Source organism: Monodelphis domestica, chromosome 6 (genome assembly GCF_027887165.1).
Source record: "Monodelphis domestica isolate mMonDom1 chromosome 6, mMonDom1.pri, whole genome shotgun sequence".
Taxonomy (NCBI): Eukaryota; Metazoa; Chordata; class Mammalia; order Didelphimorphia; family Didelphidae; genus Monodelphis; species Monodelphis domestica.
This window is the reverse complement of record NC_077232.1, coordinates 133,227,767-133,240,723: the sequence shown is the minus strand read 5'-3', so window position 1 is coordinate 133,240,723 and position 12,957 is coordinate 133,227,767. Positions and strand designations below refer to the sequence as shown.

Here is a 12,957-nt window from a genome sequence, read left to right as displayed (position 1 = left end):
TTTTCCTCCCACCACCTCTCCCATAGCCGACCCACAATTCACTGGGTATCACATGTGTTCTTCATTCGAACCCATTTCTATGTTGTTGGTATTTGCATTAGTGTTCATTTAGAGTCTCTCCTCATTCATATCCCCTCCACCCCTGTTGCTTTTCCTCGGTGTTTTTATTCCCACAGTTTGTCCTCTGCTTGTGGATATTGTTTTTTCTCCTAGATTCCTACAGATTGTTTAGGACATTGTTAGGGACATTACACTGCCACTAATGGAGAAGTCCATTACATTTGATTGTACCACAGTGTATCAGTCTCTGTATACAATGTTTTCCTGGTTCTGCATCACTTCCTGGAGGTCGTTCCAGTCTCCATGGAATTCCTCCACTTTATTATTCCTTTGAGCACAATAGTATTCCATCACCAACATATACCACAATTTGTTCAGCCATTCCCCAATTGAAGGGCATCCCCTCATTTTCCAATTTTTGGCCACCACAAAGAGCACAGCTACGGATTTTTTTTGTACATGACTTTTTCCTTATTATCTCTTTGGGGTACAAACCCAGCAGTGCTATGGCTGGACCAAAAGGTAGACAGCCTCTTATCACCCTTTGGGCATAGTTCCAAATTGCCCTCCAGAATGGTTGGATCAATTCACAACTCCACCAGCAATGAATTAATGTCCCTACTTTGCCGCATCCCCTCCAGCAGCCATTACTTTCCTTTGCTGTCATGTTAGCCAATCTGCTAGGTGTGAGGTGATACCTCAGAGTTGTTTTGATTTGCATCTCCCTGATTATAAGAGATTTAGAACACTTTTTCATGTGCTTATTAATAATTTTGATTTTTTTTATCTGAAAACTGCCTATTCATGTCCCTTGTCCATTTATCAATTGGGGAATGGCTTGATTTTTTGTACAATTGATTTAGCTCTTTGTAAATTTGAGTAATTAAACCCTTGTCAGAGGTTTTTGAGAAGATTGTTTCCCAATTTGTTGCTTCCCTTCTGATTTTAGTTACATTGGTTTTGTTTGTACAAAAGCTTTTTAATTTGATGTAGTCAAAATTATTTATTTTACATTTTGTGACTCTTTCTAAGTCTTGCTTGGTTTTAAAGTCTTTCCCTTCCCAAAGGTCTGACATTTATACTATTCTGTGTTTGCCTAATTTACATATAGTTTTCTTCTTTATGTTCAAGTCATTCACCCATTTTGAATTTATCTTGGTGTAGGGTGTGAGGTGTTGATCCAAACCTAATTTCTCCCATACTGTCTTCCAATTTTCCCAGCAGTTTTTATCAAATAGTGGATTTTTGTCCCAAAAGCTGGGATCTTTAGGTTTATTGTATACTGTCTTGCTGAGGTCACTTGCCCCAAGTCTATTCCACGGATCCTCCTTTCTGTCTCTTAGCCAGTACCAAATTATTTTGATGACCGCTACTTTGTAATATAGTTTGAAATCTGGGACTGCAAGACCCCTTCCTTTGTATTTTTTTTCATTATTTCCCTGGATATCCTTGATCCTTTGTTCTTCCAAATGAACTTTGTTATGGTTTTTTCTAAATCAGTAAAGAAATTTTTTGGAAGTTCAATGGGTATGGCACTAAATAGATAAATAAGTTTGGGTAGGATGTTCATTTTTATTACATTGGTTCGTCCTACCAATGAGCAGTCAATGTTTTTCCAATTGCTCAAGTCTAGTTTTAGTTGTGTGAAGAGTGTTTTGTAGTTGTGTTCATATAGTTCCTGTGTTTGTCTCAGGAGATAGATTCCTAAGTATTTTATTTTGCCTAAGGTGATTTTGAATGGGATTTCTCTTTCTAGTTCTTGCTGCTGAGCTGTGTTGGAGATATATAGAAATGCTGATAACTTATGGGGGTTTATTTTGTATCCTGCAACTTTGCTAAAGTTGTTGATTATTTCGATTAGCTTTTTGGTTGAATCTTTTGGATTCTTTAAGTAGACCATCATGTCATCCGCAAAGGGCGATAATTTGGTCTCTTCCTTGCCTGTTTTAATGCCTTCAATTTCTTTTTCTTCTCTAATTGCTACTGCTAGTGTTTCTAGTACAATGTCAAATAATAGAGGTGATAATGGGCATCCTTGTTTCACTCCTGATCTTATTGGGAATGCAGCTAGTTTATCCCCATTGCAGATGATATTATTGGTATTGATATTGATGGTTTTAGATATATACTGTTTATTATTTTTAGGAACGACCCTTCTATTCCTATGCTTTCTAGTGTTTTTAATAGGAATGGGTATTGTATTTTATCAAAGGCTTTTTCTGCATCTATTGAAATAATCATGTGATTTTTGTTGGTTTGCTTGTTGATATGGTCAATTATGTGGATGGTTTTCCTAATATAGAACCAGCCCTGCATCCCTGGTATAAATCCTACTTGATCATGGTGGATGACCCTTCTGATCACTTGCTGGAGTCTTTTTGCTAGTATCCTATTTAAGATTTTTGCATCTATATTCATTCGGGAGATTGGTCTATAGTTTTCTTTCTCTGTTTTTGACCTGCCTGGTTTTGGAATTAGTACCATGTTTGTGTCATAAAAGGAGTTTGGTAGAACTCCCTCTTTGCTTAATATGTCAAATAGTTTGTATAGTATTGGGATTAACTGTTCTCTGGATGTTTGATAGAATTCACTTGCCTGGTTTTGGAATCAGTAGAATTTGGTAGAACTCCCTCTTTGTTTATTATGTCAAATAGTTTGTATAGTATTAGGATTAGCTGTTCTTTGAATGTTTGATAGAATTAACTTGTGAATCCATCAGGCCCTGGGGATTTTTTCTTAGGGAGTTCTTTGATGGCCTGTTGGATTTCATTTTCTGATATGGGATTATTTAAGAATTCTATTTCTTCTTCTGTTAGTCTAGGCAGTTTATATTTTTGTAAATATTCATCCATATCACCTAGGTTGGTATATTTATTGCCATATAATTGGGCAAAGTAATTTTTAATGATTGCCTTAATTTCCTCTTCATTGGAGGTAATGTCCCCCTTTTCATCATTGATGCTGTTAATTTGCTTTTCTTCTTTCCTTTTTTAAATTAGATTGACCAATACTTTGTCTATTTTGTCTGTTTTTTCAAAGTACCAACTTCTAGTCTTATGTATTAGTTCTATCACTTTCTATTTTATTAATTTCTCCCTTAATTTTTAGGATCTCTAGTTTGGTTTTCTTCTGGGGGTTTTTAATTTGTTTGCTTTCAAGTTTTTTTTATTTGCATTTTCAATTCATTGATCTCTGCCCTTCCTAGTTTGTTAATATATGCACTCAGGGATATGAATTTTCCTCTGATTACTGCTTTGGCTGCATCCCATAAGGCTTGAAAGGATGTCTCACCATTGTCATTTTCCTCAATGAAATTATTAATTGTTTCTATGATTTGTTCTCTAACTAACCAATTTTGGAGTATCATATTATTTAATTTCCAATTAATTTTTGATTTGGTTTTCCATGCACCCTTACTGATCATTATTTTTATTGCCTTATGATCTGAAAAGGCTGCATTTATTATTTCTGCTTTTCTGCATTTGTATGCCATGTTTCTGTGACATAGTGTATGGTCAATCTTTGTGAATGTGCCATGTGGTGCTGAGAAAAAGGTGTATTCCTTTTTGTCCCTATTTATTTTTCTCCATATGTCTATTAACTCTAATTTTTCTAAGATTTCATTCACATCTTTTACCTCTTTCTTATTTATTTTTTATATGATTTATCTAAATTTGATAGTGGTTTGTTCAAATCTCCCACTAATATGGTTTTACTGTCTATTTCCTCCTTCAATTCTCCTAGTTTCTCCATTAGAAATTTCGGTGCTATACTATTTGGTGCATACATGTTGATTAGTGATATTTCCTCATAACTAAAGTCCCTTTTAACAAAATATATTTACCTTCCCTATCCCTTTTAATCAGGTCTGTTTTTGCTTTGGCTTTCTCAGATATCATGATTGCAACTCCTGCCTTCTTTCTATAAGTTAAGGCCCAGGTCTTACTCCATCCTTTAATTCTGACCTTGTGAGTGTCTACCCGCCTCATGTGTGTTCCTTGAAGACAACATATGGTAGGGTTTTGGGTTCTAATCCATTCTGCTATTTGTCTACATTTTATGGGTGAGTTCATCCCATTTATGTTAAAAGTTATGATTGTCAATTATGGACTCCCTGGCATTTTGATATCCTCCCCTAATTCTGACCTTTCTTCTTTAGCTATAACCTTTTAAGCTAGTGATTTACGTTAAATCAGTCCCCCTAGTCCTCTCCCTTGATATGTTTCCCTTTCTAGCCCCTCCCTTTTTGTTACCTTCCCCTCCCCCCTCTCCTTCCCTCCTTTTTTGTGTTCCCTCCCCACCTACCCCTCTTGGTTTTCCCTTCTCCTTTACCCTGTTGGATAAGATAAAATTATATATATTTATGATATATAATATATATACATATATATATATATATATGTTTTTTAAACAAAAAGGCACTTAAGTACATCTGAAATTGAACAGGAGAAAGATTGTGCCAAACTGCATTTAAAATATTGCCTAGCACTTTAAATGATCACAATTTTTTCCCAGAAAGGACAGACAAGTTAACATTACAACTAATAAATTATGCAAATGAAAAGTTGTAAAAGAAATGCATAATTGGAAAAAGAAGTGGATTAATCAACCAACAAATGTTAACAGAAGTATAAATCAAATGTTGTTTTAGTACCCAGACAATGTAATAAGTAAGATATAGAATAAGTCCTACAGCCAGGACTCCCCACAGAAAATTTACAGGACACAAATAAAAGTTGCATCAAGTGTATAATGGTGATAAGCAGCAAGAAAATAATGAGTCTCTAAACCAAGATCAAAGATTCAAAGTTATTAATTCAACTCAATCTTTAAAAGGTATTTGGATAGAAACTGAATAATCTTGACTATATCACTAGAAAATATGACATGGATATGAACAGAGAATATACTTTCCAACATAACTTTGGCTTGTATCAACTCTTTGTACAGCCCATTTTTCTAATGCATGCATATCTATAATCAAAATTTTTTTTCTTTTCAAAGAAGTCTAAATTATGGGTGTCCTATATTTGGACAAATACCTGTTTGAGGCAAAAACCCATTTTAATAACTACTTGTCTTCATTTAATACTTTAAGATTAATTTATCACTTTCATTATGACAAATCTAGGAACTGAGAAGCAAAAATATTATCTTCATTTTACATATGTAAAAAGGCTCAGAGGTTATATGGTGGGCCCCATGAGTAAAAACATTAACTATGAGTCAAGATTTGAACCCAAATCTTCTGAACAGGCTAAATATTCTTTTTACTGTATCATTTCATCAGATATTAGCTCAATAATTTGGGCAGGAAATTATAGTAAGTCAACAGTGGATCAAATATTCATTTGTTTCCAAAAGTATGACAGTACCACCGAATCTATGAAAATGTTAAAATTATTTTCCTGATGACAATGATGATTAAAGTTAAAACCAAGTCCACTTTAGCCTTCTGGGTAAAAAAGTACAAATGAAAGAACAAAAATGAGATATTTTTACCTTAATACAATCATCACTGGGAATGTCAAACATCTTTTCAATTTGTTTTCCAACCCTTTCAGGGTCAGCATTCTTCAGATCTATCTATAAAACATTAATAGTAAATCTAAACATGCTAAAATAAAAATGCTCAGAGAAATGTAAAAGAATTTTAACTGTTTGCCTTTTTCCCCAAACCCTCAAATTTGAGAGTACTATATTTTACTGAATATACAAATTAATATTTTAATGCACAACATATAGTTTAGATTAAGCATTAGCAACTTTTATATATTGCTGACAAATTTACTCTTCAAATATTTCAAAAGATCATTGATTTCTCTTATCACTAATATGAATTGCAGCTTGTCTGTTCCTAATTAGATGCTTTCTTAAGTTTGTTATTGCTAAAAAGTTTACCTAATGGTCTACATTCTAGTAATACAATGTCTAACTTAGCAAATTCCAAATTAATACATGCAAATTAATTATATTAATTTTTTTTCAATAATAGACATCTAATTTTCTTTATCACATCCCTAAGAATTGGGTTTATAAAAGCTAGATTTTCTTAAGCTTTGTTCAAAATCCACTTCCTTGAAACTTTCCTGGACTTATCCAAATGGACCTGTGCAAAGTAATTATTTAGGAGGTTTGGATCCTGCACATGGGACATAGGAGTCAGTCACATAGCTTGTCTGACTGGCCTAATGGCTCGTCCCCCCACCAGTACAAGCTCTCCATAGGCGAGCACAGGAAGAAGGGGCTTTTGAATGGTCTCTTTGGAGTTCTGCTCTTCCTCTCTCTCTCTCTCTGAGCCATTCAGATGACAGTTTATCTATTTATCTTGCTACCCACAGTGTGGATGGGACCACTGGGTTGGAATCAGGAGCCTAATTTTACCTTAAGTTAGAAAGATCTTTTTCTCCTCTATCTGTTCCTCTCTCTACTAATAAATGCTTATAAATCTGATGTCTCCAGATTAATACAAAAGCAAGACCAAAAGACCCTGGGCTCAGAATTTATTATTTAATAGCTTATACATTTTGGTCCAGTTGTTTTGGCTATTGTGCTTGGATAGTGTACCACTATATTAATAACCTTGACAAAAACATCAGGGCTATTGTCTCCATTACAATTCAATGAATTCTGCATATTTAACTTTTGTTTCCCTTATCAAATAATAATCTTCTTTATAACAAGGCCACTTTTTTAATACAATATAGTGGCTAATACAGTGTATGCACCTAGAAAGCAATCCATAGCTATTAGTTAACTGATGAAAGACAATTAACTTTGATTTAAATGAAATTCCTTAGGGGGAGGAAGAGAATCACTTAGAAAAATAAGATACTAGGCTTTTTATTACTAAATCAGTCAAACAGTTATTTTAAAAACACAAAAATATAATTACATAGTACTTTTTATATTTACCTTGTTTATAACAGGAATTATTGAAAGTTGTGCTTCAAAGGCGAGAAAGAAATTTGCTACAGTTTGAGCTTGAATACCCTAAAAATATTAAAGTAGACAAATTTCTAAGTGCTTGCAATTCACTAGAAAACAAAAATCAACATGATTTATACATTTTTAAAAATTAACATTTTGGCATAATATTGATGATCCCCAGATCCTCACCTATGCACATTTCTGGTGTAGGGAGCTCAAATCAGACAATGCTGACACCAGAAGAGCAATGGCACTGAACAATCATCACCCAGGAGTGTTGCATAATTTCTAACTGCAAGAACTCAAATAAGGGAAATTGAGTCTCCACGCCAAAAAGAAATAGGTTTATTGTAACAGGGCTAGACTCACAATAAAGCTGGACTTCTGGTCAAGACCAAGACCCAGCGCACTGTGAAAAAATATATACTTATATACCCCAAAGAATATCACAACTTATATACAAAGCTAAAAATAATCCAAGACTTCTCATTGGTAGAAGTCACTTGATGATGACTTGAAAGTCACTTGATAGACAAGGGGGGAGCGGGGGAGCCTGGACTACTGATGCAAATGATAAGAATGGGTGGTGTTGGGTGGTACCAGGATTTGAACTCAGAGTCAGGCCTAGTGACTTATACTGGATCACAAGTTCAAGACCATAATTATTGCTGATGGTACATGATATAAAAAAATTTGAAGTCTAAGGCTGACACTGAGGTCTATGCTAACAATGATTAAATATGTTAATTCAGTCATCTCATTTAATTCAATCTTAATACTTATACTAAAATAATCACAAAAATTCTAATCTAAATCTAAAATCATCACTTATGCTAACAATATTCAACTCTCCTAGAATTACAATTACGATTAACTAAAGACTACTGCTAACCTTAAAATTTAATCCTCATATAAGGGAGTAGGGGATTTTTCACTCACAGGAATGGCAGTTAACTAGTCAGACACAAAGATAACAGTTCGTGGAAAAACAAAGGGGAATCTGAATGATCAAATTTCTATATAGCAAGTTCTTTCTCAGTACTGAGAAAAAGAGCAGTCTTAAATCTCTCTGTACCCATGTTTCCTACTCTATCATTTGAGGGTTACACTAAATGATTTCTTCTTCCTCTTCTAAAATTCTACAATTATAAAATCCAGATGATCCCAGTGTCTGCTAGAGAATAAAGTATTTTTTTAAAAATAGTGACATAAATAGTTTATAAGATTTGCCATTTCTAAAGGCAGAGGTAGTATTACAGCCTAGCACAGTGCCTTATAAAAAGCAGACACACTGGAATTAATATTTTACTATAAAATGTGGGGGGTTTCCAGGGCTTAGTAAGGTCTATGGCAGAAGTTATTTTTATTTTACTTCGTATTTAGTTGTTGTTGTTGTTATTTAGTTATTCAATCATGTCTGATTCTTTAAGACCCGTTTGGAGTTTCCTTGGCAAAGATACTGCAGTGGTTTGCCATTTCCTTCTCCAGCTCATTTTAGAGATGAGGAACCTGAGGCAAACAGACTTAAATGACTTGTCCATGGTCACATGGCTATTAAGTATCTGAGGTTAGATCTGAACTTAGATGAGTCTTCCTGATTTCAAGCTTGGCATTCTATTCACCATGACACCATTTATCAATAAATAAATGAAGCTCAGAGAAATGAGGTTACTTGTCCATATTGATACAGTATCTGAAGAAAATTTTATAACCAAACACACAGCTCCAAGTCTAGTGATTGCTTCATTATGCTACCTTGCAGTACTTCTCTCTATTACCCTTCTGGGAGATTAATTTCTTTAAATTCATAGCACCCAGCACTTTAACCAATAAATAATGAGGCCACATGCCTGAGAATAACATCATTTATTAAAAGGGGCATGCAACTTATTAATGAAAGAAGGGTCCCTCTAATCTGCCTCTTACATGAAAAGCTATTCCCTAAGACCTGACCCTCTCTTTTGTAGGGAGGAGAGCCTTCTTTCTGATTGGCCTGAGTTTGTCCTTGAGATCGACACCAGTAGTTCTGATTGGGGATATTTTTTAAGAGACTTAAAAAGATCTCCAACTTTTAGCCCACAACTTTCACCCAAGGCGAGGTCAGGCTACTCTTCAGATAGGTGGATCTTCCCATAGCTAAAGATACAAGGCCAAAACATTCAGCTTTCAAAGGTCTTAAGGAAAGTATTCTCATTTGCAGATAAAAAAGGGCCTTCCTCCTTTCAAAGCCTTAAACAAAAGACACAAGGTCCCAGACCAGTTAGATGCCTTGGGGCTGGGAATAAATTCCTTTAGCAAGGAAGCAAGCTGACCTTCAAAACTTAGTTTAAGAAATGTTTCATAGAAATATTACTAATATGTAATTCAGTTCAACATTAATTTTCCTCAAAACCTAACATTTTTCCAAATAATGGCTTATCATATTTTTTTCGTACTTTGTGATTCTCAACTATCCTGACAATCATTAATTTTCAAAATTTGATTCCTAAGTATGCCAGAAACAAATGTCAGGTTAGTGCTATAAATTTTAGTCATACTTGAGATTATGACCAAATTATTACTAAAAATAGGCATGTCATATCTTTAAAAGTTTTCGTCCTTCACATTACTTTTTAAAACTTAATTCACAGAAATAATAGCTATACATATCACCAGAGTCTAACAAACAGAATGCACAAGACATCATTTTGAACTAAATGATCTGTTCAGTCAAAAAAGAGAATTCCTTTTTATAAATATATATATAAATATACACACACATATATATTCCAAGGGAATTTAACAGAAATATCATTGTTTATTATTTTAAAAAATTTAATGAAATGTATACCTCATTTGCATCCACTACAAGTAAGACACCTTGACAAGCAGAAAGTGATCTTGACACTTCATAACTAAAGTCAACATGACCCTAAGAAGAAAAAAAATTAAAACAACTGAATGTGACATCCAACTTCTTACTATTTGATCTTAACTTTTTCAATTAAACCTGGATTTATTTATTTGTTAATCATTCAGGAAACAAGTGACATTAAAGGGAACAGTAGTCAAAGGAAAAGCATGATTTACAAATAAATTTAAGGCTAATTTAGATAACATTAACAAACAAGATAAAACCCAAGATTAAAGTTTAACTTACAGGTGTATCAATGAGATTTAAAAGGTATACTTTTCCCTTATAATTGTAAAAAAGAGATGCAGTCTGTGCTTTAACAGTGATTCCTCTTTCCCGTTCTACTTGAAGTTTATCAAGTACTTGTTTATTATGATCAGTTTTGGTAATTGTACCTAGGAACAAAATTTTGTGAATTTTTATCAGAAGATAATAGCAATGAGTTTTACAAAGTATCTTTGAAGATGAGTTAGGTTATGCAGAGACATATTCAAATTCTTAAAAGTTCATTTTATATAAGGAAATATACCAACTGAGTCTTTCATTAAGATAGGCCTAAATGAATAAATCAACATTCAACATTTTGAAAACATACATATTAATAACTGGTTAAGGAATAGAAACAAAATAACAACACATGTAAAAAATAAGTCTATGAATTAACCTTATGCCAAATTAAGACTGTTCAAGTCTCCAATCCACATTAAAGAGTCTACATACCTGTTAATTCCAGAAGCCTGTCAGCTAGAGTACTTTTGCCATGATCCACATGAGCAATGATGCCAAAATTTCTAATATTTTCAACAGGAAATTTAGACATATCCATTCTTTCCTAGAAAGGCAGAAAAATAGGAAACTCATTAATATGTGTTTACAGATTGAACAAATCCACACTTTTTACCTCTGTTCTAATAAAACTGCTTTTATGGAATTTTTTTTCTTTAGACTTTTTCTTACACCTTTCACAATAACAAAAAAAGGTAATGGTACTAGGATTTGTAACAGAATTTAACAAATAAATGTTACAATACAGGTGAACATGGAGGTTAAGAAAGTCATCCTTTGGAGAGTTACCCTTTATTTACTAGAAGAGTAGAAAAATAGAAAAGACAGGCCTGGCGAAAACACATTTGCACTGACTTTTACTTTTAACTCCAACTATTTAAATATAGTTTCAGTCATTTAGTCTGTTTTTTTAATTTCCATAAAAATCGATCTTAAAATTAAGATGCAAAACCACAAAAGATGCATAACTTCAAGAACTTTAATTTTAAAACATTGTTCCCATACCTGTACCATCATTCTGCCAAACCTCAAAATGCTTTTCATATTTTGTACTTTATTTCAAATTATAGCTAAACGAAAGAAACCCATAAGAAAATCTTTTTTTAATTTGAAAAATCAACTTTTTCATTTCATTTCCATTTTATATCACAGAATGGTATAGGGAATACGGATTTAGAATGCTGGGTTCAAATCTTAATTGATATTTCACTGCATTTCTATGGTCTTAAAATTCCTCTCTGCAGGATGTTGGGACAAACTGAGTTCTAAAAATCCCTTTCAGCTCTAAGATAAGAGCAACATTGGATTAGCAAAGACCACCCAGGACATACGCCCTTTGGAGCTGCATAAGTTTTGCAAAATGATTGATTGATAGCCTCCTACCCAGAATAAATTTCCAATAGTATAGAGGCCTAACAAAGTCTCGTGAGACAGCAAGCTAATCCCTCCTCCGGGGGGCCTAGTTCCCAGTAAACTTCCCAGGCTTCCAGCCTCGGATCCCGCTTCCCAGTCCGCCCAAATACTCCCGAGTAGGCCCAGCGGTCACCGTTTGGTCCGTGTAGTTATGTGTTCTGCAGGGGATCACCCGAAAGGCAGGGTTCTTCTCTAGACGCGGAGAGAAGGGGGCTGCCAGGTCCGCCATCGGCAGCCGGCCCCAAAGGGTCCCCAGTGTGGCCCGCGCCACCCAAGCCCCCCGGTGCCCCGGTCCGGGCCCTAATCGAGCCAACATCGCCCCAAAGCCTCCTTCACGCTCCGCTCTCAGGAGTCAGAGCGTAGAGCCATGTCCATCCACTTCGGTGGTTGCAGTCGACCTTCCCGACCGGATATGGCAATGTCTGGAAGAAACTTAGACTTTCCGGACCCGGAGACACCCTGGGCAGCTCAAGGATCCATTAATAAAATCTCTTTTCAGTACCCGCGGTCACGGCCGGCAGAGGACGTGACCTCACGCTAGGTCCTCACACCGCCCTCTGCGAGATACCTGACGTCACTGCGTCTGCACGTTGCCGCCGCCAGTAACTGATAAGAAAAAGCTTATTGGCTGGTGATTCGTACTTGTTTCTAGTATGTTTCTTCACCTTACTTGTCCCGATGTTCAGGTTAGGGAGAACTGACAGAGTATTGTTCTCCCACTGACCTGCCCAAATAGCCACTGTCACTTGGATGCCACTCTATTCCCTGGGGCTCTTGGGACTTGGCTTGAGAACCGCTCCATTCCTCAGCCCCAACCAAGAGCAGGAACACGGGCCTGGGTCGTCTGCCCTTTGTTGAGAACCCTTTTCCTTGACCCTCCTCCCTGCAAACTGGAGCCCAGGATCCTCCTCCTTTCACTGAGACCTTTACCTGCAGCCTCTGCTTCCTTAGTAATCCTCAACTCATTGCCAACTGGATTCTCGACTAAATTAACACTGCAGCCTTAAAGCCTAAATACAATAACTTCTTTTAATCCTCCTCCTTTACATCCGGTTTGCTTCGAATTTTAAACGGTTCAGCCAATACAGGTTCCATTTGGGTAGAAAGTGAAAGCTGAAAGCTTACCTGGAGTTACAGCATCATAGAGGGATTCCAGAAGCCCAGCCACTCACTTCACCGTATAACACAACCAAGTTTGGGCACCACCAGCTCAGTGCACTTTGGAAAATTGATTGTTGGTAAGCTTTTCCTGAAATCCATTTTAAATTTCAGGCAGGTAATGACATTTCTACCTATTGCTCCTAGTCTGAGTTTAGAGAAGATAGAAATGGGTACACACAAGAATGTATATGTAAGACTTATTCTACCTTCTCCCT

General features: G+C 35.5%; 1 protein-coding gene across 1 annotated transcript in view; it reads right to left on the bottom strand.

Moving 5' to 3' along the window:
- GUF1 (GTP binding elongation factor GUF1) overlaps window positions 1-12,632 on the bottom strand; it is a 39,671-nt gene extending 27,039 nt beyond the window's left edge. The window contains exons 1-6 of the mRNA XM_001372735.5: window positions 11,715-12,632; window positions 10,604-10,715; window positions 10,130-10,278; window positions 9,821-9,901; window positions 6,976-7,053; window positions 5,563-5,646 (exon numbers count right to left, since the gene is read on the bottom strand). Of these exons, the coding sequence (XP_001372772.3) occupies window positions 5,563-5,646; window positions 6,976-7,053; window positions 9,821-9,901; window positions 10,130-10,278; window positions 10,604-10,715; window positions 11,715-11,897 (687 nt within the window). The 5' untranslated portion in view covers window positions 11,898-12,632. The remainder of the gene's footprint in view (window positions 1-5,562; window positions 5,647-6,975; window positions 7,054-9,820; window positions 9,902-10,129; window positions 10,279-10,603; window positions 10,716-11,714) is intronic.
- Window positions 12,633-12,957: the final 325 nt, after the last annotated feature.